This window comes from Bombus impatiens, unplaced genomic scaffold, assembly GCF_000188095.3.
Source record: "Bombus impatiens unplaced genomic scaffold, BIMP_2.2 scf_0264, whole genome shotgun sequence".
NCBI lineage: Eukaryota > Metazoa > Arthropoda > Insecta > Hymenoptera > Apidae > Bombus > Bombus impatiens.
This window is the reverse complement of record NT_176683.1, coordinates 1,440,533-1,459,396: the sequence shown is the minus strand read 5'-3', so window position 1 is coordinate 1,459,396 and position 18,864 is coordinate 1,440,533. Positions and strand designations below refer to the sequence as shown.

The window sequence follows — 18,864 nt, the reverse complement described above, 5'->3', positions numbered from 1 at the left end:
AAATTCTAATCTAACCACAAACATTCAAATTATCTTAGTTTGGAATTACATAAATTAATAATTACTTATTACTTAATATAGTTAATAATTACCATGTAATAAAATAATGATTTCTATATCAAGAATAACGCAATCGTCGTTATGCGGTATGTATATTGTGTTGTTATCGATACATTAAATTATAATGATATTGATGTTTCAGTATTAAGTAGATTTAGCGTTATCGGTTTGGGACTAATTGGTGTAGATGTATAGTACAGGAATTTCCGGGATTATTGCGTTTAGTAAGATTTGGTAGCTGGGTTACGAGGGTTCTAACGTGTTACATAACTGGGGGGTTGCGTAATGGAAGAAGCCAGAAAATCGACCCAAGTCAATCGAATTCATGTTATATTAGTTTTCGAATGCGCATGATTTATTAAGAGATTTTAGAGATTGGATTGAAAATATCCGGAAAAATAAAATATCCCCAAGCTATCCTTTCTTGCATACAGTCTCTATTACTCTTCGATCAATATGTATTCATTTTTCAAAAACTTCCTGTTTATAATAACAATCAAACGTTTTCAAAATTCCTTACATTCCTCCTCTTTGCAAGTCCTTCTTCTCTCTCATTTAAAAGTTTCAAATTTTCACTCTTTCCCTAAAAAAATCACCCCTCCAAAATAATAACAATATAACAATCTTTAATTTAATATATAATCTCTATCATAAATACATTATTGTATGAGTTATTATAAAGTCGGTATCTCTCACAGCAACACTTTTAAATGTACTCTTACACTTATTTTGACGTACACCTAAACCCAGTCTAAACACTAAAACCAGCACACTAACAATCTTCCATCTGTCTGTTCTAGGATCCAATGAACCCCAATGAGACTGTGATAGTAATAAGATCACTGGTGCCCGGTGGCGTAGCTCAAGTAGATGGTCAGTTAATACCAGGCGATCGTCTTCTTTTCGTCAATGATATCGCCCTGGAGAATGCAACGCTGGACCAGGCGGTGCAGGCGCTGAAAGGCGCCCCTAAGGGCACCGTGCGCATCGGTGTGGCGAAACCATTGCCCATCCCAGACAGTATTGTCCAGGTGAGCGATCAGGAGGATCGGATCGAACCGACCGTCGATAGGGATAGCGAGACGGCCACGTGCTCGATCATGGATAGCCACAAACAGAGGCGAGAATATTTCAGGGAACGTAAAGTGAACGTGATCGAACCGCCTCATCATATGGATTTGATCGAGGGTTTGAAGCATCAGCACAATCTTGTTAAATCTGAGAGTTTCTAAGAACGATGGATTTAGAATGGATTTAGAATGAATTTAGATTGATGCTCTTGAGTAAAATGGGGATCTTCTACTCCTGGATATGGTGCACCGTTTTAAGATAATGCTGGAAACAGAAAGGAAGTTATGTTAGGTTGGTTGGTTTTAATTTGGATTCTTCTTTTTCCTTAGGTTGATGGTTAGAAAGTAATACAAGTTTAAATTCTGATACAATAGAACTCCATTTACTGGAAAGAAATTTTAATTAATGCCTGATTAAGTGAACTATTGCTGGTTAAGTTCACTTATCTGAATGTGAGCTTCTATTACGCAAACGAAAAATAATAAGTCGCGGGGAAAATTAGTGAGCGCCTATTATATAAACTGTTTATTCCTCGACAAATTCCGAACAATGGAGCATAGTGGAATTTTCTTCATAATAGAACCTTTTTTATCTGAGCAAACCGACTGGTTCTTGTAATAGAGATTCGCTAGCATTCTCTTCGCTTTTTTTTTATTAATTCTATTAATGGGATTTAATTATTAGAATATCAACTGTTCCTCTTTTGATTCATAAATTCTATGTTGTATACACACAGTGGTTGTGCATATCGATATATCATTCATATTCATTATAAGAATACATAATGTTTGTATGTATACGATTTGAAATTACGTTCGACCATCAACTTATTGGGAATTTAATCCTCCAGTTCGAGAGGTAGAAAATCCTATGAGAGGCTCTATCAATGAACGTCACTAATTTTTATCAATATCGTCCAATATTGAAGTCTTTTATGCTTCAATCTATTCATCTAACCGTTTTTCTGAATTGCAGAATACGTTTATTGTTAGAATAACCGCTCAATATTCTACACATATCTATGGTAAACCAATATCTCCAACGTCCATGAAGATCAGACGTTATGTACATGACATGAACGTTTGTATGTATATCAAGTGGTTTCTTGTATGTGTAGACAGGAGTAGAAGAGATCCGAAACGCTCAGAGAGATTTGGTTTCAATAATGTTGGTTTAGGTGTATAGTTTGACCAATGTATCTTTGATAGTTAGATTGTACCATTTCTGCAGTAGACCATCAACAAGAATATAAAGGAATTCGAGTTGCAATAGTGGAACAATCTACAACTGTACACAGATCCACTGAAGTTAGAATCAATACAATCTGCAAACAAATCCTAAGTTTACACGACTACTATCTTAACACCAGAAAGATCAATTGAATCGAGTTAGTCCATTAACAGATTGACAATTATTTTCACAAATATAAATATCATTATTAACGATTGTTTGATCTTAAAAGAAGAATCTTCTTGTGTACTTAAAATAGCGTCGAATTCATTTTTAGTAATTATTTTAGTATAGGAGTGAAAAGTACTTGAGTCTTCTACCATTAAATCATCTATCTTCTTTCGAAATTAGATACTGTACTAAGCTATCCTAAATAGTAAAAAAATCATCTTCGATCCGATTTTAATATCAGTTCCCCTTTATCGACTCATGCAAATGAGTGGCAAAATTATATTGGTCAAACTGTACACGTTATATGACGAACTTAAAAGAATCTGTCTGTGCTTGCTCAAATCAGTTGTTATATTTTCAAGACATGTATTCAGCCTCTGTTTCCACGTCTATCGAATGGATTCGCCTCGTGACTCGCGTGTCTTCGAGACGACCGACTTTTCCAGCGAAATTCGCATCGATTAAGCATTTTCGGTTTTTTCCTGGATATCTTTTTTTATTGTTTTACTGTTGGCCTCTTGGAACTTATAAATCAGTGACGATGCTTGAAGGTTCTTCCCCAGGGTTGTTCCTACAGGATGATCGTGGTTTTGCAGCGATTCCCGCGTGTTTTCCGGAGTTTTCCGTCCAGTGGCAATCTCAAATACGTTTTACGTCGTGTGATACAGTATTTATCACAAATAAAGCTCGAAAATTGAATCTATTTACATATATCTAATAACAAAATATAAAAATTGAACAGAAATGGAATTTTACAAAAAAATTGGATTCAGTACAGACAGCTCTGCTATAGTCTGATTGAAATTAATTGGTACTTCAAGGTCGACTCCCTTACTTCCAATGATGCATCGGATGATCTTTCGAGCGATCTTGTCAAGTATTTTCATTGAATCCTGACATTGGCAAAGGAGAACACACGAAGATGATTTAATTTTTACAAATTTGTTTAGAATTGTATACCATATTTGAGTAATATACTAGTTAATTAAATGAATTGTATGTTTAACTAATTCGATCGAAATTTTGTAAAATGACTTTATAAAAATGTATGCATTAGGTTATAGAACCTATGAATTGACACGATTTTTATTCCCATAAATCTCTCAGTTATCAATGCATTGTCAAAAACTGATAGTAAATGAACAATAAGCGAATAGCAAATAAATATAAGATTTTGCTATTACACATTTTGCATCAATAATTTCGCAAAATTGTGAATGTGTTCTGTGGATCTAGGATTTTTATTAACTATTATTCAATTAAAATTAAAATAAAAATAAAAATGCAATTAAAATTCCAAACGAATAGTAAATCAGATCCACAGTTTATGTGTTGGTGTTGTTAACAGTCATCTCGAGTGAATGACTTCAAACAAACCATATCCATTACTGAAATCAAAATTCCTCTAACAAAGTTTCACACGGCGTTCAACGTGGCCAGATACCCGTCTGACGTTTCAAACAGTACTTAATTCAACTCGTTATCAAGGCGTCGATTAACTATTACCCGCACAAGTACTTTTCGACTTGTTAGTAACTATTATATAGTAGTATTCGTGGTTTTGCTGAGAGAATCGAATCCGTTTCACTCGGTTTGACGAAACGAATTTTTGACTAATTGTAAGAGACGAATTGACGAATTGGAGTCTATTTTTTGTTCACGATGCAGTGAAATTATTCCAAGATTATAATACTATCGATAAAATTAGATTTTTTACGAAGCTCCTCTCGTTAGCTTCTTTTCTATAATTTCGACAGGTTTTATCGATTTCTCTTCTTTTCTTTTTCTTTTTTGGTTCACTTTACCGTAGTTATGAAATTTTATTTACTATTTACGGCACGAATTAATCATTTTTCTTCTTTGTTTTAGAAAAGTATATAAGACTGTTAATTGGCCAGAGTAATGTTATTATCTGGATTTAATCGTCTTTGATAGGTATATTTTTGCAAATATGATGTTTTAGCGAAGTAGGTTAATATGACGATTATTTTTGTCGAATGGAAAACATGGAAAAATGAATGGTACGAGGAGAATATTCCTTTGAATTTTTGAATAAAGATTTTACAGCACGTGTATCAGTTATAGATAATAAATAGGGTGCCGTACAGGTTGTTTTTATTTTTGTTTAACATTGTCCATCCGAACCTTTTCCCATCCCTGTTTATTTTTTGTTGTTGTTGTTAAATATTTATTTATTTCTCACACTTTTATTTCCTTAATTGTTTTCTGTTATATCCGACCACATTTTGTTATGTTAAAAACGTTTTTGTTTCATTACACTTTGTTTTAATTAAAATATAGAATGTATTAGGAAAAATATATCTCATGTTTAGTAAAGAAGATAAAATTTTGAAATAATAATAATTTAATATAAAATTTTATTTGAAATTTGTTGCGATAACAGCCAAATTATTATAAATGCAGGATTCGTATTTACAATAATTTCTCACTTTCTCCATGATTTCTCTAATTTTTCATATTCTTCTTGAAACTATCTGACACATTAAGCCATCAAATTTTTGAAAGCAGAGGGATTCTTCAGATTCTTTTAACGAACTGTTCATATTATCTGTTCAATCAAACGTGATAAACAATTCCAGTGAATTTGATTCAGTTTTGTAGGTCATTCTATTTTTTTTTTTTCTTTTTTTCAACGAAGAAACATCTGTACCTCATGTTCAGCCGGAATCAGTTTGCGCTAATGGATTTCCTTTCGAATTCTTAATTTAGAAAGCGAGTATAGTAGTCATCAGAGACTTTGTTTTAGAAAAGAGGAAATATCTAAAGTGAGTTTAAAATTCCGCAGTAATGTGCTTACAGTGTTCTTAAATTAATACATTTCCTTCAGATTTATCCTTCTATCGATGTAACAGCTTTTCATTGTGATTTTTATCTCTTTTTTTAAATCTGAATTTCCACATTTTGAATTTCAATCTGAATTCTGAGAAGAATTTCCTGAACGCTGATGTAACGTTCGGAAATATAAAAACTCGCAGTGTGAAAATTACGAATCTAAAGATTTGATTAATAGAAAGAAGTTAAAGTGATATAAATGCTATATAATTGTGACAGGATTAACTATTATTGTTTCAGTGTTATTTAAAATAGACAATTTTTTAGTTTCATTTTCACGGAAATTGGAAATCGCCCCGGAGATTTTCGCTTCGCTACAGCGAGATAAATGGTAGGATTCACTCGTTTTATACGTGACTGATTCCGGCACGTTTAGGTATTTTTAAATTCAACCTCGCGTTTTCGCGTAATATTTTGCTTAAAAATGTACGGAAAACGGGAAAACATGAAAATAGATAATACGATGGAATGCAACTGGTGCAAGCGATACGTCCGCATTTCGATCCTGTTTTTTAAACAATTTTGAAGTTCACTTGAACAGGGTGGTCAATTACACGCGATGCATAATTTCCCAATAATTGCATTCGCATTTTCGATTAAGTCTGAAAAAGATATTGAAGTTAAAACGTTCTAAAACATTTCTTCTTAAAATTCGAACGATTATTATCTACGCTATATTTCAGGCGAAACACTCTACGTATTAAAAGTTCATGAAATTGCAGCTGAACGCGTTCTACAAATAATTTGCAAATAAAACACGTAATAGTATGTTAGGGAACATAACGTGGCGATAAATTTCATAGGGAAATTATCTATTAGTCCAGAGCATAACATAGATAATGAAGTATCATTAATAACGAACTTGAACTGCAAATGAAGTGCAAATTTTGAAAATTATCGCTTTGAAAAATAGAAATGGAAGAAGAGGAATATCGTCAAAGGAATATTGTCAAACGAAGAACGTTTTGTTTCGCTAGAATTAAAATTAGAATTAAAATGTGTTGCGGCACATCGCTTTGTTAAACTCTCGTGTCGTTGCTTAATATCTCTCAATTATCACAATTTACAATTATTTACATTGTCACGTTAACTTGTTTGGCGATGACCTGAATTGATACGTCTTTCATTGATTTATTAACACAACACTTTGCTGCAATTTACTGCTAATACGGACAATTAATTTATTACTCGAGGATATTCTTAGAAAATAGAAGAAACGATAAATTGTATTCTTAAAATTAATTATCCAGATATTAATTATTGGTATTATAGATACGAATTTTGAGATGCTAAAGAAACTGCGTTATAATTCCTGAATTACTTGTTTCAGATTATTCAATATCGTTTGAATTGTTCATACTCCATCAATACGCATATTGCAACGTAATTGATTTTTAACGTAAGATACTAATTGGCAACATTTCTATCGTTCAAGACTAAAAACATCATCAACGCTAGTAATGATATTTATTACGAAATAGAAGCAAAAATGTTATTGTAATTATCTATCGATACAAGTTCAGGGTTAACAATTTCGAAGAGAAACATAGCAATAAATGGCTAATGAATAGAAACAGGACTATCCTCTTACGTTACAACGAAATATATCTGTCAGCATCGAAAGAAAGAACAGGATCGAAATTGGCAGTAAATCGCTTACACGAGGCAGTTCGTGTATCGGAATCAGAACGAATTTCACTGAAACGACGAGCAATAAACGATGAACTCGTGGAAGGAAAGGAGCGTGTTGCTCGTGTCGCGGCTGCTTGGGCCATTGTGGTCCCAGCTATCGATCGCGCAAACCAAGACTCTTAGTCTACGGCTGAGCTCGGATAACCAAGTTATCGGGGCGCAGTAAATCGTTGCCAAGAAGATAAAAAGAAAAGTAAAACGAAAGAAAAATACGACCGCTAGAAGAAGTCGCCGCGACGAGTGTGCAAATTGCTTAGTGTCGTCAAACGAACAACTCTATACGAATAAAATAATATCAAAGGGAGTAAAAGAAAAGAATCAGATAATAACACGTGTATGTGAAGAGAAATGGGGTCGCGCGAGAAAGAAAGGGTGAGAACGAATGAGAAACGACGTTTGTTATTCAGTATAGTTGTGGCAATTACCGCGGATGGGTTTATAGAATGACCAACCATCGAGAACTGCTGAGTAAGTACTGAACAAAACGATTGTAATAGTGAATGAAAGTTGCCTGGTAGAGTAGCTGAACAGAACGAACGAATAATTTGTTCATTTCTTTTGCATTCGACTGACTCTTCACTGTCCTTCGAGCTCACGCTCATCTGGTACACACGTGCACACGAGACACGCCATTCACACCACCCACGTGTATACACGAACAGGACCTTACTATAATAGCGATCTTTGGTTTTTCATTTTTCCTCTTAGAGAACTGTTTCGTTCCTCTTTTCAATTTTCTTTTTCTCCTACTTTTTTCTTTAAACCTTCTCTCGGAGATTTTTATTTCGCGTTATTATAGTTACGTTACATTTGCCGTTTGTCTGTTTGTATAATTCGACGAAGTAGGATAGAAGGGACGAAGAGGGAAGAGGGAGAAACAGTGGATGAGGAACAGGAAGAGATAGTTAATTATCTCTGTATTAATTGAAAGGATTTTAGAACGTGGCTCGTCAGGGTATACGGCTGAAAAATGGAATTTTCAGGTGCGGAGATAATGGTCGTTTAAACGCTGTCGAAATTTCAATGTTCTTAAGCAATTTCGTTATTATCAAGAATTAGCTCATTTGTTAGAAGAACTCTATGAACAGCTTTGTAATGAAGCCCTACTTCAGAAAAGCAGTTGTCAAAGATCAATGAATAATTTTAACGAGTAACTGTCATTGTACCATAATATATTTCTGTGATATTAAAAATTGAAATAATATCGGAATTTGTGTAAGTAATAATGCAAGCAAACAAGATTTGGATGTTCTATCCTGTTAAATATGTTCCTATAAATTGAATAATAATAATTTTTAATTAAATAATGGTTATATCGTTATGTTAAAAGTTAAGAGGAAGCATCGGGAGAGCAGATTAAAAATTCTCAAATAAATGCACAGAGGTTACATATTAAAATTAATTGCACACAGAAATTTATATTAAATTCCAAATAACATCTTAAAAGTTCGTTACAGTTAAACTCGTAACCGTGAAATAATTTATTCAAAATAATTTCATTCGTCCAAAGATTCGTTCACCCTCTGCCGAGGAATAAACGAGAGTCCATTATCTCTGCACCAAGCTAACGCGTTAACCAGATCAGGGGAGACGGTCGTAACGAAAAGTCAAAGCACCAGAGAGAAACAGAGAAAGAGGAAGAGAGAAACTCGTGCGAGCTCATCGAGAGGTCTTCAGAAGGCTTCTCGACACAAAAAAAAGGGGCGAAAGACCACACTATAATGGAATTAAACTGCAAAAAGGCAAAGGCATTAGCTGACGAGAATACCAACCACCGTGGAAAAGTAAAGAACCCTCCTGTCACCTACCCCAATCTCTTAACTTTTAAATTATCGACCACTAAAGTTTAAACTTTGCATCCAAAAAAAAAAAAAAAAAAAAATTAAACGAAAGATACATAAAACAAACTTTTATCCATATATTTTTTTTACATAAAATAGACTATTTAAATTCTTAAAAGTATATAATTATAAATCTAAAAGGTATAGTTAATTATATATACTTAATTATTATTAGCGATATTTGTCAAATTACAAGTTACAAGATGTTAATGTTAATAAATTCTCTTGTAGAATAATGATTAAACAAGATAAAATTGTTTGACGCGAAATTGAAGTTTAGCGTTATCTACAATCTGCAACTTGCTAATTTGCTAATATTACGAGTTGTATCGTGGTTGTTTTCCTCTTTCTTTCCACATACGTACGAGGAGAGCTTTTATGGTGTTACCCTCCCTTCTCAGGGAATCCCTGTTGGTTTCTAGAGATGGTAGAGTATTAACAGTAAATGGCATTTCCGGTTAAGGGTAGGTAGAATTAATGATCAAATGAAAATTAATGACATCCCTTTATGGAAGGCATACAGAGATTTCGTGAAATATTAACGACGAGTGCAACTATCGTTTTGGGAATAAGCAGAAACATTAATGGCAGACGGTGTTCCCTTTTGGAGGTAAATGAAATTACTGTCGTAACAATAATAATATTAAACTCATACGAAATGTTGGTAACAGAATATGTGAAACATACATAATTCGTGAAAAATATTAATAAATAACATCGCTTTCTTCAGGTAAAAATTAACAAAATACAAGTATTAATAATACACCGTAATACTTTATTTCAAGCGCTGTATGTAACTCATGTAACATTGATAATAATTATAATCTCCTTTATCAGAATCACGCGAAATTCATAGAAAATGAATCATTACTAGCAAAATAGACAACAGATACTAACAACAAATAATAACTTCTATTAACCACGAAAAAGTCAACAATTTCCAAAATAGTACCAATCATAAGTTACTACGTACCGAAGCAAGGAAGACAAAAATAAAAAAAAAAAAAGAAAATTACACGGAAACTCAGAAAGTGTACACAACCCTGAATGAAGGTAACACTATAAATTCTCCCCGTGAAAAATCGCCTTCACCCCTTCTCAGTTCGATCCTCGAGCGTACAATCGATCATTGCTGGTATGCAACAATTCCTGTTCTCACCTATTCTCTCTTTTTTTTCCATAGAAATCTATTAGAGCATTCCACTACTGTCTAACTACTCACTGGCACCTTTCTTCACTATTATCAGCAGACTGTCCTCGTTGTCCGGGGATCGACACGTGTTACCATTAGACACAGGGGACATAGTTCTCCTGGACGTATTACACTCTTCTCGACTAACCTAATATATCGAGTCAAATATAGTAAATTTGAATCATAGTACGCGACATACTAAGCCTGGTTTTCCTTCGATGTTGGATATCTGTCCATAAATCTCACGTGATACGCCGTATACGATTGTATCGAGTTACTCCTCGCAGGCTCCTTTATACTTGTTCTTATTCTATGTTTTTCTTCTTTTTCTAGTTTCCACTATTTTCTCCTTTTTTATCTCTTTATTTTCTTTTTTTTTTTTTTGTTCTTCCTGTTACTTGGATCGCTTCGAAGTATGCACGTGTACGTACGATGTATACGTGTGTACACGCGGGCATCGTACAATGAATTGAGTCTCGAAGGCACGCGATAGTCATTCGTTGGTACTTAATCATCTGTGTTACCATCGTCATTGTCATTTTCATTTGACAATTAACCCCGCTACTATCTTTGGATTTTTATGTCACGACTGTTTTCTTGTTGCAACGAACGTTCTAAGTATAAAACCGGACAAATAGCTGTAGCCCCTTTGCCTTATAACATCGAGCTACACTCGCGATAGGACTTAAGAAGATAACCAGAAACAAGGAGCATTTTATCTTAAATGTAATTTCAATTTATGACACTTACAAAATCATTAGAGTTAAGATATCGTGCAGATACGACGCTTCGATGATCGTTATATCTATCGGTTATTTATTAGGATATATTGAAAGTAAATCATCATAGAACATGTTATAAGGTAAGAGGTTAAACAAAGCTTCTAAGTAAAATCGAGACTGCGTGAACTTAGCAAAAAAACGTGTAAGTTAGTAACAGAATTTTTAAGGATGAGAAGACACGACTGAGTTTTAAATAATTCCAAGTATGTAGCAGGGTTAATCAAGGCCTACACACAGTGAAACGATGCACGTATTTTCATAGTTATCCTCATAATCTTGCGTAGAAATTTCCCAACGAAGAATGAAGAAAAATTCTCTCCTCAAAAGGTGCACCACGATCGATAAACCAGGATGGTATTCTAATGTTTGAACAGCGTATCTTTATGCATTTATAAATACATCTTATTAATTAATAAATTCATTACCAAAACGCACAAAATACATATAATATACAAAAAGAAACTATCGAAAGTAGAATATATAATTATAAAGGGAAATAATTAAGAATAAATTAAAGAAATGTGACATTTGGAAAATGAAGCAAATCTCTACTTATCTTCCATTTCTTTAGTTCTGTCTGCCAAAATGTGTATTTCCATAAATATCTGCAATCTAGCGAGGATAATATGCCATGCATATAGTGCACACATTGTTAGCTGCATCATGTAGGTCAGGATGCTTTTGCATTATAAAATATTTCAGTGTGTGTAGGCCGCATTATCATGTGGTCGTGTCAGTGCGGTAGTTTCGATTGGCTCGCGTTGGGAATATCCGGTAAAACGAGGGAACGTGGGATCATTTCATGATGGTTACTGGTCTTTGATGAACTCAGCCCTTTGCGGCCTGTTTCTGGACGAGGGTAGTAGAGCTAGATTGATTAAAAGTGGTAATATTGCAGGTGAAAATGTGAGATTAGATGTTGGTAGAGAATTAACGAGATTTGTGGAAAAATAATTTATTATCGGGTGAAGAATAAATAAAAGAAATTTATAAAAATTCCCCAAAGACATATATTTAATTTACGTATATCAAATGAGAATTGCTTTAAAATAAAAAAAAATCAGAAATATATTAATAGCTCGTAATAATTATTTTAGTTGTACTTGAAAAGTCTGTGTGTACTCATAATGTTTCTCTCTTATATTTATCTATAATTTTTTCGAATTTCAAAAATTATTTACCGCAAATTGACTGAGACAGTAAAAAGTTTCCTCGTGTCTCCCTTTGGCAAAGAAGTATGCGTTTCTCCATTCGATCTCATAATATATTTTCTCAAGATAATTTCGTGATATTAGTATCAACTTTCGAAGGCATTTCAACGATTCGTTAAAACATTAGACCAGTATCATCATCGTAATTGTTGCTATTAATACGAACACATGATCCTTCTCTCTGCTCGTACATATTTAAAAACAAGAAATTATCCAGCTTTATCATTTGCATCCCCGCATCGACACGATCAACGATATATTTAAAGGAAAAGATAGAAACGGAATAGGAGGATAAGAAGAAGAGAACGAACGAAAGAAGAACATAAAAATTCAAGTTAAATGTGGCATAGACAGAGCGGAGGAAGTTTCGAAGTTTCGCAATCTCCAGAAATTCGTTTATTTTTCTCGCTCGTGACCATCGAATCGCTTCTCTTAAATTTAAAACTTCCTTAGATCAATGAAATTCATCAGGAACCGTTTCTTCGTCACCGAAGATACCTAGAATACGACGTTTAAGTGGCAGAAGTGCATTTCAACAATCGATTCGATGCTTGTTAAGAAACTTTCGAAACTTTCCCTTCGCCAGTCCGATCCTCGATCTGACACAAGGCAAAATTTCCATGAAAATCGATCCGAATTGCAATTGCACGATTCTTTCCAGCTTACTTTTTATGTTGTTAACGTCGATTCTACGGTGGAAAACTAAAAGAAATAAATGAGAAAGGTTTGCCTTGTCGAGATACGTACATCCACTCTGTGCTCTTGCTGCAGCATCTGTTATACTTACACAAGCATGAATCGTTTACTATAGAGGAAGAATATAACACTGTAGCTGTTTAGAAATTTTCTTTTCGCTTTTGGTTTTTTTCTTCTTCAATTATTTTAGATGAATTAGAAGTTAGAATTTAAATAGACGAACGAATTCTCACTTTGTGGCGATTTTCAACCCTTAACTGGAGAAATGAGGCGACATCAGATATTTTATATTTTCCAAGGATTAAATTAGACTTGGAAATTGTTCATTGGAGTTGTTAAAATGATTCGTATTTTCGTGTGCATTTTTAGATCTTCATATAGTCGTGATATTTATCGCATATTAAAGTAGTTTTTGTCGAAGAGTTCAGTCTTTGTTACTTTACCCCGGAAAATAATTATTATATCATTCATCTTATTAATGACTTTTTAATTCTAATTTATTCGTAATTTAATTACATGAAGGATAATCGATACAGAATGTTTTGAATGTTTATTAATAACGAATAGTAAAATAATTCTGTCTGAAACAATACGAATGTGTGTTTAAAATACTTGTCATTTATAAATTTTTCCCTCAAATGCACATGTGGATATTTTGTTCTATGTTTGTATATATTAAAACGTTATTTTCTTCCTTTTGTTAATATGTTAATATCGTGAGAATATTTCATCATCATTATTTTCAGTTCAGGGTTGAATTTCGTCCAAATTTGCATCAAATGCTATTCTTCTTCCGTTTAAATAGATCTATTCGCCGTTTCCGCTACCTAAATTGCGTGAAAAATGTTCATACAGGGTGATTTTTAAAACCTTCCCAGGTGAATAATTAGTCGTAATTTTGTATTTTATTGGTCAAAAAATATTCTTCACTGGATACACATAATGACACAAAAGTTTGCATGCAAACTAAATAATATTATGTTATCGTTATTTCGCGATAAATCCTAAATATTCGGATTTCATTTTCACAAGATTAAACGAAAACACATCATTACGTGTCGTATTCAATTTAAATTCCAATTATATCAAAGTAGCCGAATTTAAATTTAAATTGAATTATGTAAATCAAATTTAAATCGTATTTAATTTAATATCTATCAGATTAAATGTGCCTTCCGTTACATAAGCACCAATCTTCTAACGTTGTTCTTTATCCTCATTTCGTGGCTCGCTACATAGAATCTAAAAAACGTACTCGTTAAAATCTACAATTCATATCTGTTTCTTCCTAGAAACTGACTTTTATCGTTGGTAAAATTATTCCTATTCTTGGTGAAAAAGAAAAAACAACAGAAAGTACCAATTCTTTCATGAATCCATCTAGAAAAGAATTGTTGTATGTCTATAAATCACCCTGTAATATTTCTATACGTCGAGTCGCTTATTGCTCTGTTCGAAATTAACAGGAATGCTCGCGTGGAATGGCGTACAGGATCGATCCGCGACGCAGCTACATCCATCATATCCTTTAACTACCTCCTTCTCTTTCTTTTTGTTTTTCTTTTTTTTTTTCTCATATTTTGAATAACTGTTTTCGCGCGCAAACTGGCACGCGTTCCCGCTACTAATTCGGCTATTTCATTTTTCATTTTCAGGACAATGCTTAAACGTCCAGACCGGAACCGTTTACGAAGTTGCGAAGTTCGATCAAATTGCCGCAAGTTAACCTGACCAAAGAACGAACGAAACTGAAATTAAAGAAAAAACGAAATAAAAAGAAAGACAGAAAAAAAAGATTAATTAATGACATACTATATATAGTATTTATATATAGTATCTAATTATTATTATTATATATATATACACATATATATATACAATGTGCTCGTCTAATGATCGTTTTAATAATAACAATGATATTCATATCGGAGAGCAATGACCAATCACGATGTAACATTATACATGGCTGTTTTTTCCCTTTGCTTTTACGTTGTTCTTCGTGCAAACCCTTCAAGTTCCTTCCTCCTTCGCGATCGATGGTCTTTGTTATATCTTCGTCACGTTCGTAATTTTTCTTCTGTTCTTTCTTTTCTTTTACGGAGAAACGAAGAACTGCTGTGTAGAATTCGAGGAAATTAACGCTAGAACTACCAGTTCCCTTTTTTTTTTTTTTTTTTTTTTTTTTTTTTATTGTTGAGACACGTTCGGTGTCGAATCGTTCGCGTTTTTCAATAAAATGTTTCTCGTGGACATTTCAGTGAGCAGAAATTTGGTGATATTTAAAATTCTCTCGTGTTTGATTCTTCGTGGATTGACGCGTTCGCAAGTTTGAATTCGAAATAACCGGGATTTTGCAGCAAATGTTGCTTCTGTTTTTTTAAGGACAAGCGTTTTAGACTTTTCTGTAATTTTGTATTTGTTAAAATATATCGGAATTTTTCTGGCGCTTCAGTTTATGTGTGAAACGCTGCAGTATTATGTTTTGTTAGCAAAAACGTGGCAAAATATAAACGACATTTCGACATTCGGAGAAACGATAGAACTTTGACATTTTATACAATTAATTTCTTCGGAACTGTCCAATTTTTTGATTTATGTATTCGCTCAATTCTGAAAACTATTTGAGTTGCACATGCAGATACAGGGTGGTTGGTAACTGGTGGTACAAGCGGAAAGGGGGTGATTCTACGCGAAAGAAGAAGTCAAAAATAAAGAATAAAAGTATTTTTTTCTACATTTTTTTTTTAAATTTTTCCATCGAGACAACGATCTACAGTGAGACCCGTTATAACGAGACGTGATAAAGTGCACGCGTACTGAGCGAAAATTTAAAGTCGATTTTCTCGAAAACAAAGCCTCAAACCAAAAATTGTTATTCTATATTTTCGACTTCTTTTTTCGCATAGAATCACCCCCTCCTGCTTGTACCACCTGTTACCAACCACCCTGTATATGTCATATTTTTGTTTCTCGTTCAAGATACGAATTGGCAATTTTTTGTACGCTACTGTCAATTATTTATTTCCTTTTTTTTATTTTGAAACATCGAATGACGTGTTTCGAAAAAGAGCATGAATTTTGATCATCTATTTGTTTTTACAATACAATATCGCGTTTAAAATTCAATTATTTCATGAAATAGTTAATCATAATATTTTTCATATCGAAGGCCATGTTTTAAGCGTAGATAAGTTTTTTTATGCTCTAACCGAAACGAAAACGAAGAAACTTCAATAAAAAATAAAACAAAATTACCAAACGAAGTACTTTTATCGATTCCTTCAATTCTACCTTCGATTTAGATTTTTAAGCCCGGTTTACATTTTTATGGCGCTCCAAACGAGGTGCAGCCTTTGGTTTCCCCGTGAAAATTTATAAGATCATCCGCGTGCGTTGGTGTGAACTTTATTTTATAATTTACAATTACATAAAATATATGTAGGAAATGGTATAGTGCCAATAGGTTTGGTAACGGTATGATTGTTACAATATCGTTTGATGCTCCGTCAATCTATGTTTACACTATCACTACTCGTCACTAATTACTCTCGTTACAATGGTTCTCTTCTAAATACGCTGACAACACTCCTTGACAACGCTGACAACACACACCCGATATCTCCCAGGCAATCTGTCCACGATACTACACTATACTACAATATATAGCACAAATTATGTAAAAAATTATAGAAAATAATTCGTCGAATGTCATAAATTAACTGATATAGGAAGCACACAAATAAAAAGGTGAGGAACATAATCGAACGAGTTACCAGTTCATGTATGATCCTTTGTCTTAAAATATTCGTATTATGTTCACGATAGACTATAGTGGAAAATAAATTTTCGTTTCAATTTCTAATTTCTTTGCAACTTACAAATTGAAATAATCGTTAGATCGTACCTTCCTATAGTATCTTAAAGATTTTCGTATTTAAACGAGTTATAAGACAAGGGATTAATAAAGAGAAACTTTATTTTGTCTTTCCTAATGAAATGGCGATTTCCACGAAGACTGAACGCCACGAACAAATTGTTATCGAGAGATACAGTGTCATTTAAGTAGGCAACACACCTTTGAACCCGCTCTTTTCTCATTGAAAACCTTTTCAATCGTTTCTTCAACCCTTTGTTTCATTCTGACCAATGTTACATTGGATTTTAATATATCACTTATAACTTTTGAAACGAATAATGAAATTTACTTGCTAATTTCTATTCCTAATTCGACACGTTTCGATTTAAGAAACATTCACCGATCGAAATTAGTAGATAAGATTTGTAAAAAGTTAATAATTGACCTTACAAGGGTTTTTAAGCTTATGCCTATTTGTAGGAAATTGGAAGATGTGAAAATGATGTAAAAGATACAGAAAATTTCCCAAACATAGCATTAATTGTGTTTCGTGGATCAATTTTCTATCTACATTCAATTTTTTCAATTCCACTCATAAAAATATGAATTCGCATAAATATTTCCAATCTACTTATGACAGTTAATATTTCTGAAACATTCCTGAAGCTAGCAGAAATATGTATTTGATCTCGAAACCAGATAAAAGACAGTGTGCTTTCACTTGTCACGTTTTTACGATATATTATTGTTCAATTTTACAAAGGGTTGAAAACGAAGGGTACTTCGACTCGAAGTATATTGTACAGTTTGTACATAAAATGTCGTGCTGCTTTCAACATTTTCTATCTCCTTTCTTAAGTAATCGTGCCCCAAAGTGTTTGTTCTCTTTGATCAACAGTCGTACTTGATCGAGAGAGAATTTTCTTCTTACGTGAACAAATATTGGTCGAAGATTCGATCAATCTCAAAGTGGTAGTATTAACCGGTATCCTTTGGGAAAAAAGCATTTGTTTCGCCAGCGTTGCAGCTCTAGTTTCACGAAGATTCAAGAAATTTATTTTGCATCAATGTTGACTTTCAACTAGCCACGTGGAAACACGACTTTTTCTTCCATTTCATTAATATATTTTATAATATTTCTTTTAAATATCTTCCTTACGCTAGCTGTAACGTCGGCCGGATGACTGAACATTTTTTCCCAAACGGTAAAAGAAAAAAGAAAAAACCGTGGTCGTGGAAAACTCGATTATTCGAACTAGTGATTAATTGAATTGGAAAACAAAATGAGTAAATTAATTGGGAAACGCGCTTTTCGTTTCCATTGAATATATCCACTTATGGCACTTCGATTTACTATTTCAACTTTGCTATTGTACTATACTTTAATATTATTATTTCAACTTCCCGATTATTTAGGCGTTTCCCACTTAATTATTCTGCAGCTGTTGAATAAAAAAGAGGAGCAACGAATTATTCAAAGTTCCCCAGGAAACGTAAATTTGTATTTGGTTATATTATACTTCAGCGTATCGTGTAATCGGATATTCTGTTAATCAGTGCTTGAATAATCGAGATGTTGTATTAATTGACCATCGTTGAAGGAACAAGCACTGATAGAAGCGTGTACCATATTTGTTAATTTCAGCACGCTGTCAGTATATACGCTAGTTATCAAGTATTAGGTACTACATAATAACATTTGCAGCATATATTGTGAACGCCAGCACCGATAATGTAGCGTTGCCTATGTATCACGTACTATTGCGTGATCAAAGAATATTCTTTCTTTTTTTTTTCTCATACGAAATATCGAAATTTCAGAAATGTATATTTGAGCTTTGGAAAAATTATTTTCCATTAAAATATCTTCTTTTTTTTTTTTAATACTTTGCATATTTTTTTAAGGAATTTCAAATATTTCTGAATGATAACAGAACGACGTGGTGCGTCGAATAGTTAGGAAATTTTAACAAACTATTGGAACAGTGAGCTTATTTTATTAAATTTGAAATATCCTTTTGTTCCAACGAAATATTATCAAGAGATTATTTATTGCCTTGTAAATTTCGAGAAAGATATTTCTGGTGTAATTCTGGGTTATTATTTGTGAGCATTGCTTCCTTGAAACCATAAAGAAGTTGTTTGATTAAAAAAGTAAGAAATAATAAATCATTTTGATTGCTTAGCTAAATTTTGAAAAAATGTGGGG

General features: G+C 33.1%; 1 protein-coding gene and 1 long non-coding RNA gene across 4 annotated transcripts in view; both read left to right on the top strand.

Moving 5' to 3' along the window:
• Positions 1-18,864, top strand: part of LOC100743377 — a 173,743-nt gene that overhangs the window by 109,410 nt on the left and 45,469 nt on the right. For all 3 annotated transcript variants that reach the window (XM_012384591.3, XM_033320305.1, XM_033320306.1), the window contains one exon: positions 861-1,091. In XM_012384591.3, the coding sequence (XP_012240014.1) occupies positions 861-1,091 (231 nt within the window). The remainder of the gene's footprint in view (positions 1-860; positions 1,092-18,864) is intronic.
• On the top strand, positions 4,952-14,781 carry LOC117151546. The gene is made up of 2 exons (XR_004461564.1): positions 4,952-7,545; positions 14,455-14,781. It is a non-coding gene; the product is annotated as an uncharacterized LOC117151546 (long non-coding RNA).